General features: G+C 36.5%; 1 protein-coding gene across 15 annotated transcripts in view; it reads left to right on the top strand.

The window, feature by feature from the left end:
* Positions 1 to 24,812, top strand: part of LOC105355772 (uncharacterized) — a 155,137-nt gene continuing 130,325 nt past the window's right edge. For 10 of the 15 annotated variants that reach the window (XR_013647947.1, XM_078932437.1, XM_078932436.1 and 7 more), the window contains exons 1-2: positions 1 to 239; positions 19,281 to 19,330. Coding sequence is in view for 4 of the 15 variants with exons in the window: in XM_078932442.1 (XP_078788568.1) it covers positions 233 to 239; positions 19,281 to 19,330 (57 nt within the window). In the remaining 11 variants the exon portion in view is untranslated. Of the gene's footprint in view, positions 240 to 18,711; positions 18,929 to 18,996; positions 19,134 to 19,280; positions 19,331 to 24,812 lie in introns of those variants that run through there. The other 5 variants (XM_078932441.1, XM_078932440.1, XM_078932430.1 and 2 more) reach the window with 5 other exon arrangements.

Genomic DNA, 24,812 nt, shown 5'->3' with positions numbered 1-24,812 from the left:
AGGCCAGCCCAGAGTGGATGTTTGAGCTACATAGTCATGAGTGTTTTAGTGAAGAAAGTTGGTGCAAAGCTGGATCAGTGCGCACACACGGTCTCCAGAATGCCCGGGATGTTAACGCGCTGCAAAACTTTCTACAGGAAAATGTGTCAAAATCGTGTTGGCGCAAATGCGCGCAAACATGACACGAGTTAATTAAAAAAAGACTTTGTGCCCACCAGTCTGACTGCCAGTGATGTGGGGTAAGTGTGACAGTTTGACTCTATGAATTAAACGCTGAAATGTCTGATAGGTTTTCCACTTCACAGCTGTGCGCTCCCTTCAAAGTCTAAATGAGGAAGCAGCCTGTGACTTTGATGAAAGTGCATTCACTTAAAGAAAATGTTTGCAGCAGTGTTTCGGTGCTTTTCTTACTCACTGCTTGATAGTAATGAGAAAAGCACTTACTTTAGTTTTTGAGCTTCAGATGAGTTTGTGGGCCGATCAGCGCGCACTCATGCGTAAAAGGCGGGTTGTACAAAGGTGAAAGGAAGCACAGGATTATATGTAGATTCATTTGGGCTTCTTCTTAGTTTTCTTTTAAATTACTGAATGAAAATTAGTTTATTTGCACATTTGTTCTCCGTTTACTGTAGCATCATTGCACAATCTAATTATTATCAAATTACAACAAACGTTCTTGTAAATAGTCTGAAATTCTTTTATGTATTTTTCAACGTGTCAAGTTTGATTTGCGAGCGTCACCTCCTGGGAAAAAAAGGTTAACCAAATCGCAGAGCGCGCTTCTAAGTATCAAGGCGCACTGCCGGGGGTGGGGTGGGGTGGGGGGGGAGCTCGGGGAATTGAAGCCACTGCTGCGTTCATGACTATCGGAAAAACGAGTGTTTGTTCTGTCAGTTTCCCACCAAAATTTTTAGTATTTGGGACTTAAAAGAATCCGTGCTAACAGTAGCCTAAGCTTTTTAGGATATATTTCAGATTTGTGGATACACTTTAAAAATGCACCAATAAAAACCTAAAACAAACTGAAGTTCAGGTGAGTCATTTGCTGATTTTAGATTTTGGTTTCTATTTTGGTTTAAGCTGGTTTCAGCCCTGCATGAATTCATTAACAGTCTAGCAACTTTAATCCTCTTTACTCCTAAGAATGAAGCATTTCTTCTTGTTTTAGTATTCTAAAGAAAGATATAGCTCTCTATGGTGCACAAAAAAAAAAAAAACACAAAAAAGCTTTCCAGAGACACCATATGATATTGTCACTGATATCTTTATATTGTTTTGATCTAGAGCAAGTATTTTTTTATAACCTCTTATCTTTTGTCAAGTGTGATTATAAGTGAAAATCAACTGTGTGTGGCATTGCACTGTTTGTGAGTTTCATTATGAGTTGCTTTGGGATTCCCGGTCTCTGCTTTCTTCATTCATGTGGCCAAACTCTGAGATGTGCAAAGCTGTCAACCCATATATGTGCTAATGATTGAGCGAGAAGCAGAGAGAGTAAAAATGAGTGTATGAATGTGAAAACGAGTCTAGTTGTGTGAAAGTTTGAGGGACAGACCGAAGGAAATGTTTCAGCATTTGAGATTTTTTTTTGAAATTTTTATGGGGTTGTCATGTTTTATGCTTGTGCATTTCCTCACTGGGTTGCCGTGTGACGTGTGCAGCACTAACTTCCTCTTGAGACTTTGCATTCACAGAGGCCAAACTAGATGCTTTGAAATAACAAGTAGTGCTTTCCCACTACTTGTTTGAAATAACAAGTAGTTACACTGATAAATTCAGACAGGAACCGTATCAAAATCAAAAGTCAGGCACAGCACACGTGCACACACACTAGCTCACACACACATGCATATATGATATGGATGTAAGAGGAAATTAGAACCTCATCCAAAAATGCAAACTAAGCAACCATGAAACCAGAAAGGCATGCAGAGAATGTTCTCCCCTACCAAGGCCAATGTTCTAAAGGGATATCCAATCCTCTCTTAAGTTTTTAGTTCTCTCTTTGTCAACGCTTCCTCTAAATAAAATTCTCCTAAAGGGTAACATTCTTTTATAAAGTTTAAAAAAGGGAAAGTTTATCCCAAAATGTTCCTGTTTTCTCCTAGTTTTCACTTAAGGTGAACAAATATGTAAAGTCCGAGACAAGCTGTGACCTAGACACCTTTTGCAAGTCAAAAATCTAATGAAGGTACCTTAAAAGTAATGTAGTTATCCTTCTTTAGCTGCTTGTAATCCAGAGAGGGCACCATGCTTTAATAAAAAGTTGAACATTTAGACTATATAAAACATGCACTGTGCAAAAACTTTCAATTTGAAAACACAACCAACTACTTTTCCAACCTTTTTAAGAACATTTGCATTGATTTAAGTTTGTGGCTTTAATATACTGTATGTCTATTACATTGGACACTTTAAAACATTCTTTTCAGTAGTCTATGGTCAAAATGCAGGGAAGCCTGACCTTTATTCTAACAAGTCCATGCTAACACTGGTCTCACTTTGCAGCAGTGACAGCTTCCTCTTTTAGCTGAAAGAGTTTCTGCAATATTTCAGAAGTTTCCCAAAGTTCCTCTGAACTCTTCCGACTAGTCATTTTCAAAAAGAAAAGGCCTTCCTTTTTATATTAAAGTACAGAATCATGGCACAAAGGGAGGACAAACTGAGATTTCCCTTTACTGGAAGTAAGGAAGCCCTCCCCCCCCCACACACACACTCACGTACACACACACACTTCCCTTCTTTATTAAACTTCACTGTTGCCAACACTTTTGTAAAATCCAGACTTCTGACAGGAATATTTAAAAAAATAGTGTAAAGATTACACAGAAATCTTAGGCTTTTAATCCCATACCATGAAGCTCCCACCGCACAGTTTTTGAGTTTACAATATTGGCAGTGGAAGCTCAGAACTCTTCAGTTCTTAAATCAGAAGATCATTGGTGACATGTATGCACCTCAGCAGTCGTTTACTCTGCTCTGTGGCTTTACATGGTTTCCTGCTTCCTGACTGAGTTACTGCTGTTCCGAAAATACTGACTCTAGTGATCTCACCTCTAATTGACCCGGGAATATCTAGCAGGGATGAAAGGACCTGAATTATCCCATTCAAAGATTTCATTAAACTATACCTCCATGTTTGAACTCGGTGATTTCTAGAGGAGACCATTTAGTTTTAATTTTGCATAAAGACTGAATGACCAGATCAATAATTTTATATGTTTTGAGCGGGTCTGATTGGAACAACTACATGAAAAAAGTCAAATGGGATTGCTTTTCTTTGTACATCTCCAGTTTCAATGCTAGTTTTTTTGTTTTTGTTTTCTAAGACAGAGTCTAGCTGACATTTTTGGAGTTCCACGTTTAGAATACATTTCAACTCGAGCTTCAGACTTCATGGGGAAAAATTTAGAAGAACAAATCAGGAGACAGCTTCGGAGGGAGACTTTGTCTCAAATAAAGGATTTTGTTGCAATATGTGCCAGCAAACTTCCTTAGTATATTGATTAGCCAGCAAAGGAAAATATTATGTACATTGAATTTTTTTTTGCATTAGCACAATATATTTGTGATCAATGTATTAACAATTATTTATAAAACAACTCCATCCCTTTATTGTGGATATTTGAAGCTTTTGTTAATTTAATTACTGAACATGAAATGTCCTTTTGCATGACGTCTTAATATTATACTTTTTAATGAAAAGTTCTTCAGATTGTTGTTTTTGGTTGCAAACCTTTAGTAAAAAGAATCTTCACTCATCTTAAAAGTGAGACATTCTGCTATTTAAACATACTGTAAATCAATCTATGCTCTGTAACACTCCCCCCTTTGTTTCGTTGGTTAGTACACATGGAAACAAGTCAAAGCAGGAACTGACCAATTACAGGCCGATGTTAGCGAGTTGCTCAACATGAAGATAAATTTAGGGGAAGTGTGCATCCAATGTGTTGCTATGGAAATGGTGGTGGAAATTGTTCAGCATTAATGTTGACGTTTTGAGAAGGTCATGCAAAATTCAGGTTGGTCTGGCATACCCAGGTGAGATCCAGCCCAGTTCAGAATCAATTTTAAAAGTAATTAAACAAACAAAAAAGTATTTTGTATCTACACAATCTAAAAAGTCACAGTGGAAACATTATATAAAGCAATTCCAAAACAAACCAACCATTATGGTTTAGGGAGACTTGTCCAAAATGTTATGTTTGTCGAATTCAGGGGAGAAATATGCCAATTTAGAAATAATCTATTACAAATACAGTAATGATTAAATATATAGCCTTATCAAAATTAAATCTAAAAGGTCAGATTAAAAACTCTATCTCGCTCCTGCTTTCCTAAACCTTTTTCCCAAAACACTTCCACATGCTGATGTAATGTATCTTTTTGCCACTGGGGGCAATACATTCCAGTATTTTCACACATGAACATGTTAGCCAGCAATCATTTAGTTGCCCAATTTCCAGACATGGAGTAATGACAAATGTATGAAAGAAACTGCCTTTTTATTTTTGCTGATTGGTGGTAAAAACACAATGCACAGTCTTCAAACCAACCCCTTGAAGACATGGGTCTCCTACATGAATGTGCAGAAACTGAGTATACTCTACTACTAACCAATAAAACGACTATATTTAAGTGTTGCTTAAACTTGTGCCTCAACTGACTGCAGCAGTAATTTGGTTGCATCACTTTTCTGAGCATGCATTTAGCACATGTCTTCATTCTTCTTCTGCTCTTCATGCTGCAGAGAGAAATGCAAACCACAAATGGCTCATTCAAATGAAAGTAACCCTTATGTCTATTTATGCACTGACATAAACAAATGAGTAGGCAGCATTTACATTCCAGGCTGCACACAAACTGAGAATTTCACTTGAGTCATCTCACTGTCACGTTTGTACTTCATAGTAATTTAAATTCAGCTTTAATCATAGTGTGCACAGGAAGAATATATGCTAATGCAGCATGGGTCATTCAGTTTGCTGCATGTTGCTGAATTTGGCTTAAAATGAATCACAACTGAGAAGGCAGAGCTTTTCTCAGATTCCCTGTATGCGTTTAAACAGTAAATATCTGTTTAACTGGGTGCAGCTGGAGCTGCATGCTCACTTTATCTTGTTTTTCTACAAACCTTATCGGTTTTGTCGCTGTGTTTTTCTTACACTTTACTGGTGGAGTTTCCTTTAGCATGTTTTATTTCTAAATGTTCTTTGCAGATAATCGTAGCACCACAAAATGGACTTGAAGAAACCGTTTCCTGTTTTTTGGCCTTACATTTTATATCAAGTTTCATTTCATGAATTTGAAATGAAATGAAACTTTTAGCTGTTCCATTTCTTTCTTTCTTTGCCTTTTTTAAGCTACTTCATGCAGATTTGTAAAACTATCATTCCGTCTTTCATTTTAAGGACCAATGTTTACTTTTTATTAACCAAGCACCTGCTTTGCTTCTACAAACATTTTTACCTTTGCCTACTTGCAAAAACCATTAAAAAAAGGCAATTTGCATTTCTTGTGCGTCATCAGTCCGTGTTCATGCAGTCTCTTATGGTCAACCTTTTTATCTCCAACATCTTTACTTTTCAGGAACTAATAATGGCAGCATTGTTTGCTCATTCTGACAGACAGCGTGCTGTACATTTCACATCAGTTGATGAATTCTGAGGTTTAGAGCTGATGAGAAGCTAGATTTTCGAAAAAAAAAAGGTAAATGTTTCTCCTTTTGGAGTCTAAAGCACTTAAAGTACTCTAAAGACCAGGTCTGTGGGGTATGTGTATGGTCTGCTAATTTTTTTTTTTTTTTTGCAGTAAAAGTGAAATTCTGAGGAAATTTTTAGTGCCTTTATCTTTATTTTTCTCCTACCCAATCAGTTACAGAATAATCAAAAGATGTCTAAGAAACTGTGTTCATTGTAGGTCGTTTCCCATTTGGTGCATTTCACAGAAAACCTTAAGATTTGGGTAAACAGAGCTCCTTCTGCAGATATATTTGGGCTCTCATTGAGAGTCCTTGTACCATTTATTCATTTACACATCTCTCTGCTCATTTGGAGAAAGAGATCCCTATGGATTTTCACTGTTTGCATACATTTTAAAGTATTCTTTTGAAAACATTAGAACTACTCTAAAAGTCAAAATTGCCAAACTTTAACAGGAACTGAATTAATTCCCCCTTAACATCACTGGTTTCCAGTAACATGCAGTGTGGCTGGGAGGATGGAGGATCTGTAACTGTTCTTGCGAAGATGCGTCTTAGGGGTGAACTGTCTTACACCGTGCACTCGGTAACTAGCGGCTGCCGCAAGCGCGCCATACACTACTATTGTGGTGTTTTTAGTCACAGCTACTGGTTTCCAGTAAAGATCTGCACCCAGTGGCTTCACAGGAGAGGAAGTGGTGGTGGAGTCTGAAACTACGTTCAGAAAGAGGTTGACGAGTCTAATCCTTAGTGTCAGAAGTCAGAGCTCTGTCTCCCCCTCTGGTCACCGGCGGGAACTGTCTCCAGAGCACTGAATGCACTACATCTCCCAGCAACCCCAGCACACAGTTTGTGGATGACACACACATGACTCGTTTGCAATCACTCTCAGTGTACTGAGCCTCACTCAGTGCGAAGTATTGTTTGTGCCACTCTGCCTGCCTTACCGAGCGTTATATCTGGATCTGATCTTCTGATTTCCTGACCCTGTTTTGTTTCTGACTCTGTTTGCCTGCCGCCTCCCCTGAATCTCGCCTGGATCCTGACTTCTGTTTCTTCTCTTATGCCCTCCATGCTCGTTATTAACCCTTGCCTGACCCTGATTTAGCTTTATGGACTTTTAGCTAAGCTAATAAACCTGCTGCAATTGGAACCGGCCTTCTGCCTGTTCTTGTGAACTTCTTCAATGAAAAAATTTTGTTTTTACTACTCTACGCTTTTTATGAATTTGTGTACTTGTTTAAAACTCTTGTCCTGCAGTAGAGGACATTTAAAGAAAGGAGAGGCAAATGTTGCAGCAAACGATTATACTCTTAGAGGATTATGTACTGCCCCCATTTCTCAAACAGGCCATACTGTTTCATTTTTTCAATCATTTGTGTAAGTTTATTTCAGACAGGGAAGTGTTAGATTTGAAAGCTAAAAAACAAACAGAACATATGTCAACAAAGTTTTGATATTGCTTTTTCTCTTTTTTAAACAAAGCATTGGATGTTAAGATGAAAGTAAACCATTATCACTTTTTACATAGAATTAGGGTGCCATCTAGTGGAAAAACATTTACAGCACACCTGATTTTAGCTTTAATTCACAAATGCTTTGACCTGATAATTGCACTGCTCTTACATTGAAAGATTAAAGTGTCAGATAAAACAACATGTGTTAAAGCATTTTTCAATAAACAAATAACGTATTTAATTCTGAAATAGAGATTGTATTCCTGTATTGTTTGTCACTTGAAATGTATATATAATTGTATATAGTAGTCATACAAGTGGTTGATTCTAGCTGTCCCCCGAGTAACCCAGATTTTATGGAAGCGATTGTGTAGCATATATAAAAAGAAAAGTCAAAACCAGAAATGCTTTTTCATTTTCAAAATGAAGCTGCATTTTTTGACTCAAAATTAAAATGAAAAAGCAATCCACCAAAATGCTTTTTCATTTCCTTCCTAAACACAGCTTATTCTGTCACTTAATTAAAATGATAATGAAAATGGTATTTGACATTTCATTTTCAAAAAGTTATCAAGTAAATGTGTAGCATAATTCATTCAGAAATGTCTAATTTGAAAATTAAAATGGATTAACAGAAATGCTTTTTAATTTTCAAAATCTAACTGCATCAAATGACTCAAAATTAAAATGAAAAAGTAATATTTCAAAATGCTTTTTCATTTTATACTTAAAACCGCTTATTGTGTGTCATAATTATAATGAAAATGCAAAGAGGGGATTGCATTTGCCTCTTCACATCAACACCTGCGAACATTGTCTCAATATTCATTTAGAAAAAGCATTTCCAGCGAGGAGGCGGGGCGATGACGTCACTGCTTTTTCCGTGTGTCCGGCCGCTGAAGTTGGCTTGCGATTTACAGCTTCTGATTCGCGAGGGCACTAAAGGAACATTCCACTGCATTTTTCGCATTAAGATCCAGGAATCCAGGTTTGAGCAGTCCAGGTCCAGCGGTTTGTGAACAGGACCCGGTTTTAGGTGATCTTAATGCGAAAAATGCAGTGGAATGTTCCTTTAGTGCCCTTGCGAATCAGAAGCTGTGAATCGTAAGCCAACTTCAGCGTTGTCTGACTGCACCGATTTAAAAACATATGATAAAGCAGGCCCTTAAATATAATCGTAACTGGAATAAGAGCACATTATGAAGATAGTCTCCTGCAGCTTCGCGCTGAGTGAGTGTTTTTTGTCCAACCAGCAAACGTTTAGCATGGAGAAATCTGTCAGTTGATGGGGCTCCAGCTGTCATCAGACAGCAAATTCAGCGCGAAACTGCAAATAAATTTGTAAATATGTGGGAATTACATCAGTATTTATTTTTGTTCTGGACACCACTGGAAACACAAATTCATATGATGGTTTCTCAGATCGTAGCAGCATTTCCGCCTTCAGCGATCATGGTCGGGAGCTTAGAATAAGCAGTGTTTAGGAAGGAAATGAAAAAGCATTTTGGTGGATTGCTTTTTCATTTTAATTTTGAGTCAAAAAATGCAGCTTCATTTTGAAAAAGAAAAAGCGTTTCTGGTTTTCACTTTCTTTTTATTTATGCTACACAATCGCTTCCATAAGATTTAAGCCGCTGATAGTCAGTTTGGTCCAGTGTATGAAATGAAGCTTTTACTTTGTCTTAAACGTTCTTCAGTGTTGTCCACACCTTTGTTAATTAAATGATTCATGAATTGATTGCCCTTTTATCTTGTGTCTTCTTTGTCTTTGCTATACTTTCATGAAGTTGTGTAGCAAAGGTCTGCATGTATGACGAGGAAATACAATTTATAGGAAGCATTTTTTGTGATCTTTTTTGTGTTCTTTGATGTAAAAACCCTAAATATATTTGGTGGACACGACAATCAATATATGACTTGGAGTGAAACTACATATGGTATTATGCCAGGTTTGTCACCAGACAGCATGATACAATTTTGATTGTTAATTGGAACTGTAAGCCTGATAGTCCCCATCTAAAGGGAAAAATACACACTTTTGATAAGAAAACTGTGAATAATTAATAAAAAAAAGTGAATATTTAGAATTCAAGTCTTAATCCAATCACATGTCACAACTACAGGACCTCCTTCCTGGTCGCCAAAAAAATGTGACCTCTAGTGCAGCTTTTCAATATGGCCAGCAGAGGGCAATGTGTTGCAGGCCATACCAACCGAGAACATCCATGCTGGAGCTCCAGCTGGTGCCCTGCTCCTTAACAGCTGAGACTCTGCCCGCCCCCCACCCCCTGGGATTGGAATTATTGACTGATTGACTGCTGTCTGCTGGCTTCATTGATCGATAAGCAATCTTGAAGACAACAATGACATGAAAGCAGTGAGAAACAGCCTGGAGTTGGTTCACACAGGTCAGCTTAGTAAATGCAGCTGGGGCATTTCATAAGGCTTACTGTGTGTTAGTGCATGCTGTGGTGCGTGTGTACACGAGAAATAGAACCCTTTTCTAGTAGATATTGATTAAGTGACGTTTTGCAGCACTAATGCAAGAAAAGGAAGATATTTACTCTATCAATCTCTGTGCTTAATGTAAAGGGTCATTACCCAAGTATCTGTTTTTTTTTTGTTTTTTTTGTAAAAAGGTCTTCTTTATGCTGTGTAAAGATGCATTAAAGCATACACTACAGTGGAGGACTTAGTTTTTTTTTTAACAATTCAAATTTTTATTTGTTTTAAATCATTCTTTAAAAAATATGTTTATTTCTGTAATTCACCTGAAGTGCATAATAACAAACATGAATGTGTGGGTGAATGTGACTATAAAGCAATTTAGGCCACTTAAGAAGCACTATATAAGTATAAACATAAGTATAAAACATTCACCATAAATATTAATTCCATAGATGGAATTTTTAATTCAAACATAATCATTATTGATCAAAGGCATCCAACGGTTAAGCAACATTCTTAACAAAGTTGGATAACCTATAAAAAATTCATCCGGAAAAACTTTTGAAACATATCATGTTTCTATAACGTTCTACAAGATTATGTTTGCGTAGATTATGATGCAACAGATTTCATTTTACCCCTTTAACAGGTTGGTAATTGAACATGGTAATTGAATGTGCCAGGAAACGATGTTTTGCAAAATGAAACACAATTTTGTTTTTATTAACAAAATCTTAAATGATTTTCAAAATAAAAATAAAAAAAAGTCTTTAAAATGCTTCTCCTTGTGCATTTTTCTTTAGCATTTCATTTGTGGTCTAATGAGTGCAGAAACGGAGTCCACTTCAATAAAAAGGTCAAACCAGGTAACTAAGGACCACAGGAAAACCCAGATCTGTTCTTTTGACACATTTCCATATGATGCTGGTGTTTTTATTTTCTTTGATTAGAAAATGTTGCTCTGATAGAAGTATACATTTAGAAATTTTTATTTACTTTTTGTTGCCATGTTTGTCATTTTTAATCTTACATCTGCACATATTTCCTATCATGTGATGTTTGGTAAGATAAACATTTTTGAGAATCTAGCATGCTGACCGAAAGTCTAATTTTTTCAAATAAATCTGAAAGTTGGGCCTTGACATAATCTGGAAACTTTGAGTTTAATTTGTTTCCAACAAGAAATTTTGAACTAAAGATGCTTTTTCCAGTTTGGGTTGGATGAGTGCTTTTAGTAATATTTTTGTGGGAATGTGCAAAGTGCAGCTTCTTTTTTGTTTTTCAGAATTCAGTGAAATGGAAAAGCGGAAAATGTGCAAAAAATTAGGAGGAACTTTTGGTCAAGAAAGAGTTTTTTTTGTGCATAAAAGGATTTATTTATTTCTTATTCTACCAGAGCATGGAAATGAGATGTCCTTACACAAACACTGTTTGCTCTTCCTGGTAAAATATTGTATTTGAAAATTTAATTTAAATAATTATTTTTTCTGTCAAGTGGAGTGTCAGTAAATCACACAAAAAGATGCTTTAGATTTTTGTTCAAAGAAAATGACTTTATTAAAAGTAAACAATGATAGAGAGAGGCGGTAAAGTGTTAAGATGCAAAAACAGTTATTTTATTTATTAGTATTATTTTTTAAGTAAGTTACAGTATAAATTAAAAATCCAGCGCTGTTGCAGGCAGTTATAGCTTTGGTGGTCCTGCTCAGATTGTAATCACTAAAGGAACAGACACATGGCTTCTTCCTCCAGTGTCGTTTTTGGCCCTAACCCTCAAAAATGCATGGATACACTCACTTCCTCCTTGATTGATGTGGCTTAGAGGGTGAAAACATTGAGGAACTATACTTCCTGAGAGTTTGGCAGCCACTGTATCTCCAGGGAAGAGGCACCCCCGCTTCTCCCAACTCTCCCCTTATGTTCATACATCTGGATGATCAGATGCACAATAGCCTCTCAGTGCACCGCTTCATGGGAAATGATGTTTAGACTCCTGAAGAGGTGAGTCAGATCCTCCTCGTGACTCATCTGTCTTCAGTCTGGGATGGATTTCAGAGGATAAGGCATGTCACCGGCTTAACTTTGCAAGTTAAACAAAGGTGATGTTTTAACATGAACCCATGAGAACTTTGGTTTTAACAGGAAACAATTAGTATTGTGTGTTGATAAATGTCATCCTCGTTTGTTCTCTTACAGGACAACAAGTTTCTATTTTTTTGTTGTCAATAACTATTTGGTTTGACTTCTAAATAAAGTCACAAATAATTGAGAAGTTATGATTAGAAAAATCTGCACATAGATTGTATTCAAGTGTTTGGCTTAGTGACAGTAGTGGAAAGTGAAGGAGTCTTTCAGAAATTATTTAACCTGCATGTACCAAAAAGAAAAAAACAAAAACAGGAAAAAATCTGTACAGATAGAGGGATTCAGTGGACTTAAAATTGAAATGCAGACACTGGATGTGTGGGTGCTGTTCTATTCCCCACTTGTCAAATCTTAATTGTTCTTCTGAACAATGTTTCCACTGTTGAACAGCACCAGACAAATTGTTCCACCGATGTCAAAAACACGAGCGAGCATTTGTGGCAAATTGAGAGTAAAGAGGATCAGGGGCGAATGTTGTTTTGCACAGATGGAAGGAGTGGCAAAGAATGAAACGATGGAAACGTTTGCTATCAAGCAAAAGCTTTTTTTTGAATCAGCTAAATTAATGTAAGCAGGGAATTGTTGAACTTCCTGGAAATGAGGTTGAAAATAAATATTAATTTTGGTAATCTTTATACATGCAGCATTTGGTCCTATAGATCAGTAGCATAACTTTATTTCCTTTGATTAACTTAAACATATAGTCACTGCTATCATTCAAAACTGATTAAAAAATGTGTCACAAAACCTAATCTTAAATTATTACACCTGCATTGGTTCTGCCACTAAACATACAAAATAATAAAGAGAAAGCTAAACATTAAAGTTTCCACATTTCTATAGGCTTTTACTTGAAATAAGCATCACTGCTGAAAATAAATGAACATTTTAGTAACTTTTCCATCTTTCTGTGACTATCAATTTATCCCAGCTAACATCATGAGCACAGTTTATAATCCACCTTGGTATACTTTTTCTAAATTAGATGTCATCCCTCTGGAAAGTCTTAAATTTGTCCTGAGGTGTCCTCAATACATGTTTACACCTGGTGTTTCTTCTTTCATAAGAATATTTAGGAATAAGGTTGAAATAGACTTCAGAGATGACTACTGTTATTGTCATAAAATGTCTGGATAACTAAACTTTAATATATCCTATGGAAAACATGTTTTTGAGGAGCATATTATTTCTGTTGATACTCAACAGAACAAACTTTTAGAGCATCAACCATAAATGTGATTCTTTTTTATTTCTCAGTTTAACCAACCTGGTTATCTTATGTCAGGGGTGTCAAACTCATTTTCACCGAGGGCCACATCAGCATAGCGGCTGTCCTCAAAGGTCCAGATATAACTTATACATGTAACTAACTGTAATGAAAAATAATTGTAACTACTCCTTAATGTTAAATAACTCATCATTCATTTATAACAACGTTTCAAAGTGACAATTACAGTTGCATAGAAAACACATGTTTGCTTGTTACTCTGGCATGAATCTTTTTAAATTTTGTCCGCTTATTAAAACCCACATAACTCCATTAATGAAAGATCAAACTGTCCAAGTGAATAAAGAAAAATAACATAAAAATGAGCTAGAAAGAACATGTATTACACGTGTAACATTTTGTCTGCATGAAGACATAAGACCTGCAAACATTGAATAATTACAACAGCAACTACACATAAATACTATGTAATCAACTAAAGAAAATTTTCATTTTAAGAAATTAAAAACTTTTATGCTCTCACCGGCCACATAAAATAACATGGCGGCTCACATTTGGCCCCCGGGGCCTTGAGTTTGACATGTGTCTTATGTAATCAAATTAACAGTTTCCAAGTGAACGTTTAGGAAAAACAGGAAAAACAAAAGTAATTATTTGTCTAAACTCTGTTTTGTTTTGTGTGAAAAGTCATCTTTTTTCCAACATTATCTTTGAATTTGCAGTAGCTCATATTATGAAGGTTGTTCACACAACAATCCCACCCGATGCAAACTCTAAATCTTACATGACTGCAAAAGATTTCAACATTTCATAAATCATTATTTTTTTAGTCATATTTAAGGTACAACGGTTGAACTTCTGTTCTGCAGGTCACAAGTTCGATACTTTTCCTGCTCATGTGTCGATGTGTCCTCAGTTAAGACACTGAACCCCTTATTTCTTCTGGTAGTCTGGTAAGCGCTGTGCATGACAGCACTGCCATCATCAGTGTGTGAATGTGTGTGTGCGTTAATGGGACATGTGGCTGTAACGCATTTTAGGTCTTATTGAACGTAGGAAAGTGCTACATAAATATTAGCCAGTCGCCATTTACCATTATCCAGCAAATGTTCAAAGACATGTCATTCAGACAGTACATTTTTAGATGTGGAAAAATAAAATCTGGATGAGAAATAATTTATTACAGTATTACTGTGACCGATTTAAACGACCTATACCATACTATTCCTAAGCCTTTCATAGTAAACAATAATCATGTATAAAAGATTTTTTTTTTTAATTAAATATTAGTTATTTTCCTGAGTTTTTCAACCCGGAAGTAAGACGACGTGATCTCTGAGGCACCGGCTTTCGGTCTGTTGTGGGTGCCGCCTATTTCATAACTAGAGTTGACCAGTGTGTCTGCGTCTTGTCCACAAAAACCAAACAAAAAACAAACTTTTGCAAGGATGGATGTGCATATTGTGCATATAAAAGGAAATAGTTTTTACCAAACACCGCTAGCTCCGCTGAGAAAGTGTGTATGTGTGTAGTAGCCTAGGTAAAGTACTGGCAGTGCAGATTCTTTCTGGAAGGGGCTGTTCTCACTTTATATAAGCATTTCCACTTTAGTGAGAATCACCAGTGGCTAAATTAAGTTGACAGGTTTGTTGTGAAGAATCTGTTACCAAAGCTCATAGAATAGTAGAGTTGTGCCAAAGACATGATCTTGACATCACCCATAGGACTCTGAAGAATGAAAATGAAGCCAGAAAGGGGCAACCATACTGACTGGGGTTTAATTAATTCAAGTAAAAAACGTTTTGAAAATTATTGATGAGGCAGGATAGAATGACAGTTTTGTCAAGTCCATCTATGGCCCCATACTCAATCAAAAAGATTCTTAAACAAAGTGCAGTTTCTCCCTCTGGAAACCTGACCCTAGTGGTCATATTGAGAACTGCAACATTTGGTACTTCCAGACCTTTAAAATAGCTGCAGGGACTCAAGCCAGCCATTAGTGAAGGTTTAGTTTTAATACATCTTTTAAACCATAAACCATATCACGTTTCAATGTTGTTCCATATTATGTTACAACCAACACAGATTTGAACACGGAATTTTACAGAATTGTGCGTACTAGATTTAACCTTTCATGTGCTGTAGGTTTACTCTACCACTGCCAAAGACAAAACAAAGAATTAGTCACACAAAGTCCCTAAGTTTAACTCTTTCATGCTAAGATCAAAGTGAGATTAGTAGACACGGTTACTTGGAAAGTGTATTTAACTGAATAAAACTTTACAGCTTAAAACTTGTGCAAGAATTAACTTATAAGCAGCCAGAGGTTCTCACACGTACTCTAAATATAACCTGCTGGCCCATCTGTTCTGATTTTAAGTGTGATGGGTCTCTTTGACTCATCTGCAGACTTAGTCTCCCACAATAGACACTGTGCTGAGCCAGCACTTGTCAAAGTATCACTTTCTTTCTGCGTGCCTGCATGTCTAAATGACATATAGGAGCTGGGTTACACTTTAATCTTTGAGCGTTCTCAGACCGATTCTTACCAAAGGACAGATCTGTTATTGCAGAGGACTTTGTGCTGCTTTAGAGAGGTTCGAGTGAATCTTTAAAATAGAAGTCCAGAAAACCTTTAGGTTCCTAAAGTAAAGTGAAAATACAGTTTTTACCAAAACTTGACAGCTTTTGTTTTGATGCTTTTTTATGTTGGGATCGTATTAAAACTGTGCTGGACTGGGTTGTCACATTTTCAGAATGAAGAAGCCAAAAGGTTTCAGTGTCCGTTTGGTGGTATTTGCTAGGGCTGGGTTAATACAATCGATTAAGAAAGGGTTAATGGCCTACGAAGTATGCATTTGACGCAAAGTGCGTTAATTTCTGTTAATGCATACTTAGAAGGCCATTAACCCGCTTATACCGTGGTCACTTACAAAATAAATAAATATTCAACCAGTTTTAAGTCATTAATTCTTATTTTTCACAAAAAGCGGACTTATTTAAACATTATTTAAACTATGTGACTGGAACTTCATTTTTTGGGGTGCGGTAATCACTGTGCGTTATCACTTTTTATACCACGGTCCGGGTAAATTCTCGATTCTGATTGGTTGCTGGGTGTGCATTAAAAAGTGACAACGCACAGTGATAACAGCACGCCCCAAAAAGAAGTTCCAGTCACCTGTCTTAAATCTTCTGTATCACTGCGCCGGCCTCTTTAAAACAACCTTTAACTTCATAATCTGGACAAAAACAAGTGGTAAGAGGTGAACTCTCTCTCTCTGAAATGATGCTTTATTTTAACCCATCGGGACGGTCAGCATATATATAGCGCTTTATATCGCCGAATCTGGACTTCAGCGGTGGTGCGGCACCTTATCACGTTACCGTGTCAACGCGCCGCATAACAAATAGTCAGCTTTTCGTGAAAAAAGCGATCCAAATCAGAAAAAAAAGTAAGTAAAGACTAAAAACTGGTTAATATTCATTTTTTGTAAGTGACAGAGGTATTAGCGGGTTAATGGCCTTCAAAGTGTGCATTATCACTTTTTAATGCACTTTGCGGAAAGACAGTTCAGGCTTCCATGGCGTGCGTTAAAAAGTGATAATGCACACTTCGTTGGGCATTAAACCTTACTTAATGCACACCCAGCAGCCAATCAGAATTGAGTTTTCACCAGGACCATGGTATAACTAATTTGAATCGATCCAAGCTTAATAAATCAATAATCAATCCATAAAAGTAGAGATCAATCTTTTATGCCTTTTTCTGGTGACCTAATGCATTACAGCAGCCAAAGTCCTCTAGCTTGATGCTAACGTATAATGGAATTCCCCATAGGACGGCTAATACTAATGCTTATTTGACCTAAACATATATTGCTGACTAAATGAACAGCTTTATATACTCACAGCCATGAATTGTCCAAACTGTTTTAGGGAAACGTTTTTTTAAAAGTAACAATTTGTCTTCTAAAACCCAGTTTTCTGTGTAATGTTAGTATGAGCTCCACCTAGTGGCCAAACTGAAATGCCCTTTAGGAGAGGCAGAAAATAATGATCTACACATTTTTGTTGGAGCTTGTCCTTTTGAGAAATCAGCGTTTGTTCCATAACTGTGGCAGCTGGCCAGGCGTTTATTAGAGACAGGCGTCTGTTGGAAGCCGGCATTTATTCCATCACAGAGAGAATGGTGATGGCTAATGGGTTTGTTACGCAGTGAAGTTTGGTCAAGAGGTGCAGAGAAAAACACCAGATGAACATTTCAGGATCTGTTGAATTTATGAGAGCATTGTATTATGTTATGATTAGCGAACGTTTCCTTTCTTTTTGAAGCATCACCAACATCTGTATCAAAAATCGTCTTCGCTTTCATGTGGATAATTTTCCTGGAGACAAGTGCATCTTTCCGTCTTTGTTCAATAATCCATGTTAAAACCAGTTCTTCCAAAATCTAAACTTGCTTCAGTAGTGATGTAGTTGCTTTTTCAGAAAGATGGACTATTTGTTTTTAATGTTATATGTTAGACCTTTACTGCCTCAGCATGTGCAATGGTGGGCACGGTGAAGAGCTAAATGTCACTGAAAGTGCTGGTCAGCCTGCAGACGGTTTCAGCTGCTCTGATCCCATCCCCCTCGAAGAAAAAAAGGCAACACATGACATAAAATGAAACTATTTCTATGCAAGCAAAGTAAGTTATCAGAAAACACAGCCAAAAATATCTTAAACCTGAAACTTTGTGAGCATTTGATGTCAAATTCGCAATGTGTTATTCTTCAGTGAGCACCATTTTTCCCCAGCTGTGGAAACTGGCACATTCGCAGACATTTACTGCTCATTTCTGAGGTTTACCAGTCTAACACCACGTCACACATACGTTTAAGTCCAGTAAACATCACATCTGTCATGGTGGTACAAGATATGATGTCAGTAGATTCTTATTTAGAACATTTTACATCAGAAGAAGAGGATGATGAGAATTACCTTCTTATATCTATTAAATTTCTGATTAAAAATCAGTGCTGGGAAAGGTTTAAACAAAGTGTTTGTTTTTTGTTTAGTTTTTTGTCATTTTAAATTGGTCAGAATGAATAATAATATCATAAAGGAATATCAAAAATATACTATGCTTGTCTTGCGTTCAATTGCAAGTAGCGTCTGTAAAGTGCTTGTTAACTAGATGTGGCAACAAAAATTAAATAAAACTTTTTATGATTTTGCCTCAACCATAAATACAAAGGACAGTGGAGAATTTTCACTATGGGAAACAGAGTGTTATATAGGTGCCATGTTTAACATGATGGGGCCACTTCTGCTACTTTTTCTTGCCAAGTCAAGCCAAATGGTTTTGGTCAAAATGAAGAATAAGAAAGGAGAAGTAGGAGGAGAGAGAGAAGGGGGAATTATGTATTTTAACAGTTCAAGTAAATCTTGCTCTTATCTGATTTCTTCCATTTTGAAGCAAAATCGTAGTCACATACTTTTCATTAAACAGGAAGTAAAGAACCCATACCTCTGGGAATGATGGGAAAAGCAAAAAATGTTTATTTCAGGCCAGCTGCATTAGCCTTTTCCCATGACACACCCAGGGAGGTCAGCTTATGAGCCAGCTCTCCCGTCTTTTTAGAGAAATACAAACTACTGTGATGATTGGTTCCCATTATTCCCTCCTAACAAAATGCTCAAGAGCAGCCTAACCTGCAATAGCAAGTTGGAGCAGAAAAAAACTGTTTCCTTTTTAAAGAAGCAGTCACTTTAAAAGTCACCTTACTCAGTGCATGCACACATGCATGTCTGCATAAAGGAGGGAGCTAAAGTTTGCGCAGGGTGAAGTTATAAGTAGGAAATTCAATGTGTGTGTATGTGCGTGTCTGCCTGTTTCAGAAGTTGGCCAGTCATTAGTAGAGCTCTTAGAACTCAGGAGGAAGTGGTGGTTGACGATGACTCAGGCAAGCCATGCATTTCTGTTTTTTCTCTCCAGTCTTTATGTGTTCACCTCCTCCTGACTGTTCTCTTAACATTCTATTCATTCCTGCTATTTGCTCTGGACCTTCATTTTCTGACTTGCTGTCACTCCTTTAACCTCTGACCCAACACCATTTCTCTTTTCCTGTGATTCATTTGACCTTTGGGAGATCTTTTTTGAATGTTTGTGTGAGTGTGTTTTATCTTTTTTGTCTATGTCTGAGTGAGGTAGACACTCAGCAATGTGAGTGGGAAGATGGCATGCTTCCTTCAGTATGATTAAAATATTCCCTCTCTGTTCTTTTTCCTCTCTCCTCTTTCTGTCTCTGCTTTCAGTATTCTTTGAAGGCTTTCTGATGAAGAGGAGGATGAAGGGAGACCCACTGGTAAGTGGAATCAAGCTGAGCCCCTTTTTTAACTTGTGCTTATGATATAAAAACCTTTTTTTCCCCCATGAAATTATGAAAAAAAAGTTTTCTTTTTATAATTTGTGCAAAATCCAGTTTGATAATGTACTGGCTTAAACCTTTTAGTTTCTTCTAATATGTTACATTAGGTAAAACTATCAGAAAAGATTTGTTGATTGGGAATGGATGCAGGAGGATATGGAAGAATTTAGCCTCAAAGAAGTTAGACTTAGAGTTATAAGAAGGTTATTTAGGATAAAAGTATCTTTTCCTAAGTCATTCAAAGAAGGTTGTGTGGATTATCACCAACAGGGATTTTCTCATAGAAATATGTGGCACGACATGCAGACCCTGAGTCTCAGCTAAGTTGCAAATCGCTGAAAAGTAGGAAATGCTTTAAGAAATCCGACTGTGGAGTTTCTTAGGCAGCGTGTTTGTTTTTAACTCTTAGACAGTCTGTTTGGTTTTGGGAAACATTGACTATTTTGGGCACATTGCTAACAATCCAAAGCTTTGTTGTGCATTTTGTTGTGACACACTGACCGCACCTTTGAAGGGGTAAAGTGAAAGTGATGGTGTTTGACTTTTGGTTGTTTCAGTGTTTTGGTGAAATTAGACAAGCTATTCGCATTAGAAGAAAGGTCACCAAAGAGTTACTATGTTTAGCTTTAATTATTTAGATAAAAAAATTGGGTTCTTATTGAAATTGGACTGAATTTTTGCCATGTATCAAATTCCCCTGCATGTTGTGTCATGTTACTGTTCATAGAAAGCCTACAACAGTTCACTTCAGGTTTCCGTTTTGAATCATGAGCTAGCAATAAATCAGTTACAAAGAGTCTCATAGTGCACTAATGTGAGTTTCGTAAAATATTCTCAACAACTATTTGAGAAAAATTACAATAAAACAATTTCTTAGGTTGGTTCTGGTTTATATTAAAATGACAGTTGACATCTTTTGGTTGCTATATATATATATAGCTTTTTATATAACCTACAGAAGAGACCATTCCGTTTGACTGGAGATTTCCAACTAATTAATGTCATTTTTTTATTACATTTACATTGATCACCGTGTTGAACCACATCTGAATACACTTATGTCCCAAATAATAGACATGCTATTCTACTAACTTTAACCAGTACAAGGTCATATTATCTCGGAAATAACATTGCACCATAATATTGTTGCATATAAACACCCTGTTCACAAAATTAATGTGCACAAAAAGCAGCATGACAGTGCACACAGTTTCCGTACTCTTTATTTGACAGTTGAATGTAACACTTCTCCCCCATCTGTTAGTGTGAACTCTGTATGTGTTTATCTAATTTCTTCGGAAGGATCTGGGGATAAAGGACAGCATTAAAACCATCATGGGTCACTTTCTTTTATGCGTAACGGCTGTATTAAATTTCAGAATTACCAAAAATAGGATGAAAGTCAGTAAAGTTTAATTAACAGAAAAATTAGTTGGCCTTTTAAAAATTCTTTACTATTTCTTCTAAGTGCATTAGCATTAAAGGCCATATTACTGCCCTGCTTCTAGCAAGCCAAGCCCTGTGTGACAGTGGGAAGAATTGACTCCTCTAATGGAAATCTGTTCATTTGTGTTACCTTTTTCTACAAAAAACATACTCTTTTCAACTTGTAGGTCGTTTGAAATTCAAAATCAGGTCTTTGGGCAATTTGAGAAAATGAAGTAGAGTTCAATATCCTTGTTATTCTTTTGAGAATAAGTTTAGTTCTTTCTAGGGATGCCTCAATCCTCGGTTTAAAACCGAACCGTGTGTTACACCATTGAACCAAATCATATGGAAAGTGAATTATTGTACCAGTAAGTTTACATTGAAAGTGTCAAACATGTGTTGTGCTACATTAAACAAGGATATATCATTTATTGTTTCATTATGTCACACCTGGCCTAGTATAAGGCAATTGAAAGGATTTTCGACATCGTTACTTGCTTATTAGCAAATTTTAAAAGGGATTTTTCTGATTTATTTAGCTTTTTTGTTGTTTTGTAATACACAGATCATTTATTGAACCTAAGCAAAATCATGACCCAAATCTCAAAGTTTGAATCGAATCGTGGGAAAAGTGAATTGTTAGTTCCTTCATTTCATTGGACTTAATTGTGTCCCCACCTTTATTCAATTTTAAATGAGGACCAGAGATCTGTTTCCCTTTGCATTACTGACTGACCTAGTACTAGGTGGCCTAGTAAAATATAAATAAGCCAACGTTTTGCCATCGCAGAGACAAAAAGATTCAGGTTTTTTACATTGACCCCAAATCCAACACATAGTTTGGAAACAATGTGTGAGTAAGCAAGACAGCGAAAAAGTTTTGTTGGCAAATAAGTCAAGTTTAAATAAGTGACAGATAAAGTCCAAAATAATTGGAGCTTATAGGTGAATGTGATGCCTGAAAAACAAATGATAACTGATAACGAGTGGTCATCAAAACATTTATTGGGATTAAAGAATTATAAAGGGAACTATACCTTTAAACTGCTGACATCAGATCAAAATATCTTTCAAAACGTTTATTTTCTGGACCATCATGATAAAAGTTGGCATTTTAAATGTCATTCTCATGTACAACACCTTTGGGAGCTGGACAAAACAGAAACACACATCTTTCCCTCTCTTAGTCATACTTTTCGGTCTACACACATTTTGTGCTGTTTGCCAATTGATATAGGTTTCTGTAAATTGTGACGATGATACAACCTTTACAAAACACACAGTCCTATATGCCAAACTCGTTCCACCAAGCCCCCCCCCCCCCCCCCCCCCGTTTACGGTAACTGTTTTTATCATCTGTGGGCCTGGATCGAGTGATGCAGATAGTTTTGGTATCAAGTCCATGGCCTTGCATCTTTACCACCAACAGAGATCGAGAGCAGTGCTGCGTGGGTAGGCGTGGGAGGCCTGTGACAGAGATGACTCAGCTCTCTGCTGCCAGTTAGAGGAGCACTAAATATTCTCCCACCCCCATGTGTTTTCAAAAAAATACAGTTTTTGGTTGATCCAACTATTGTCCAGACTTAGTGATGTCCATATGTGGTTACATAAAAAAAGAAACCAAAAAAAACAAAGCCCCTATTAGATAATGTTTTCTGAAAGCAGATTACACCTTAAAGTCAATTATAACTTTGTGCAAATTAAAAAACAAACAAACAAATACACAAATTTGTATTGAAAGAAAATGCTGTTTGGCAAACCTTTAGATTTCCATCTTATGTTCAGTAATGAAAAAAATGTTGGAAACTTTTTCTGTTTGCCAGTTTATTTTTCTTAATGCCGAAATGTAGAAATCTGTTGTTTAGACTGCTGTTTCAGTCTAGAGCTTGCTACCACCTGATCCAATCTTATTTGTGCAGTAGATTGTTTCCATATTTCACTACCAGCATGGATCCCTGTGCAAGTAATGGAAACGATCCCAGCTGTATGTTTGCTTGTACAGTCTTTCCCATGAGGCCTGGGACAAAAGTTGATTTAATCTCTTCACATTGAAGGTTAAATAAATCTTTTCAACCTAAGTGAGCATCTTAGGCCCCTCTATTTTCCCATAGCATTGCTTAGAAATGATAAAATTATATTAGTTACGTTAATGCCACACAATCTCAGCTTTGTTTGCTGTCAAATCTCTTAAAAATAAGAAATGTTCTGATTCACTTTATAGAAAATAGAAGACACTTTTTAGTCAAATATGCAAAAAAAAGTTTTTAAAAATGTGTTTTTCTGTTTAAACATAGTCTAAAAGTGATATATTTCATATTTATCATCCAATTATTCAGCTTTCACTGTCCTTGAGTTTAAAAATTAGTTTATCTTGTTAGAAAATAAGACAGAAGAGGGTTTTAAATCATAATTTAACTTCCCTTTTTTAAACCTAAGCGATGCCTGAGACAATGGTTCATTGTAACCTTTTGTGTTTAATAATGACAGAATTCTAAAAAATCCAATCATCTTTCTGGGTTAGATTGTCGATAAATGTTTTACAAAAAAGTGCAACAATTGTGTTATTATTACTAAAACCTGATTAGAAATTAGATCTGTTGCAAATGTGAAACTATTAAATCGAACTTTTTTTAATGGTGTAAAATGTCTTTATTTATGTTCACATTCATGTTCAGGAAAGCCTTGATGCAACCAAAAGAGACTAAACAGCTTGTAGGTGAATACATCATCCTGCGGACAGCTGGGCATGTTGCTTTTTACTTTAAATTTTGCTGAGTCCAGAGCCTTACAATAATATATCTGAAGGAGGTTTTTCTGCAAGCATGAGTCTCTGCAAAAGTGAGAACCTGGTTTTTGTCATCAAGAGGGCTAGAGCACAAAAGAGAGTAGAAAATGACTTTACACCACCTCCCCTTTAAAACTTAGCAAGTTGTTTAGTTTTTAGGTCCTCTGGGTTCACAGAAGGACAAACAGCAATGACAAATTTAGATTATTTTTTGGTCTTATTTGGCTACTTTAAAAAAATGAAAAAAATATGGAACTAAATGTGAAAAACAGTGTAGAGGATTTATATAAATTGTTGCTATAATACCATAATTGTTTAAAAAGTTTATATCCACCTCACTGTCATGTTATGCCTTTCCCATTTTTACCTGCTTTTGTTTTTTTCTGAGCAGTCAGACCCCTGACCACAGACCAAAACATGTTTGCTCTCTCTCTTTGGAAAGATGTGACAAAATCACAGTTTTCTTTCTAATAAAATCTACACATTGTATCATTCGACAATGGCATAAATACTACACAGTGGGGCAAAAAATTATTTAGTCAGCCACCAACTGTGCAAGTTCTCCCACTTAAATTATTAATTTTCATCATAGGATAACCTTAACTATGAGAAACAAAATAATAAAAAAAAAAGCAAGAGGATCGTCTGTCCTCCACTCGTTACCCGTTACCTATATAAAAGACACCTGTCCACAACCTCAAACAGTCGCACTTCAAACTCCACTACGGACAAGACCAAAGAGCTGTCTAAGGACACCAGAAACAAAGCTGTTGACCTGCACTATGGCTGGGAAGACTAAGGGATGTATTCAGACTGGGAAAATCATTTGTTCCAGTTGGGTCTGCTTAATTTATTCCAGATTGAGTCCCAAACCTTGCGTTTGGTCTGTATTCAGACTGGCATTAAGCGGCCCATTCTGTTACAGACCAAACCTTGTAAATAAACAAAAAAAACATGTGACTAAAGATCTCATCAGTCATTGGCCAGGAACTACAAGGGTGGGTCATAGTGCTTTAAAATTCATATCGAGACAGTTAACCTATAAAAACTTTTAATTTCGAAAACCAGTTTTGAATGTTAGGAACAACACTTTTTACTTGTTGCTTTGGTACAGTGGAGGCATGCTGCAAAGCTGTTACTGGCAAGGAGACATACCATGTGTGCTTTAACCTAGAGGATGCTAGAAACTGGAGTGCTGAGGAGACA

This window comes from Oryzias latipes, chromosome 15 (genome assembly GCF_053564925.1).
Source record: "Oryzias latipes strain Hd-rR chromosome 15, Olatipes_Hd-rR_3.1".
Lineage (NCBI taxonomy): Eukaryota > Metazoa > Chordata > Actinopteri > Beloniformes > Adrianichthyidae > Oryzias > Oryzias latipes.
This window is presented reverse-complemented; position numbering and strand designations above follow the sequence as displayed.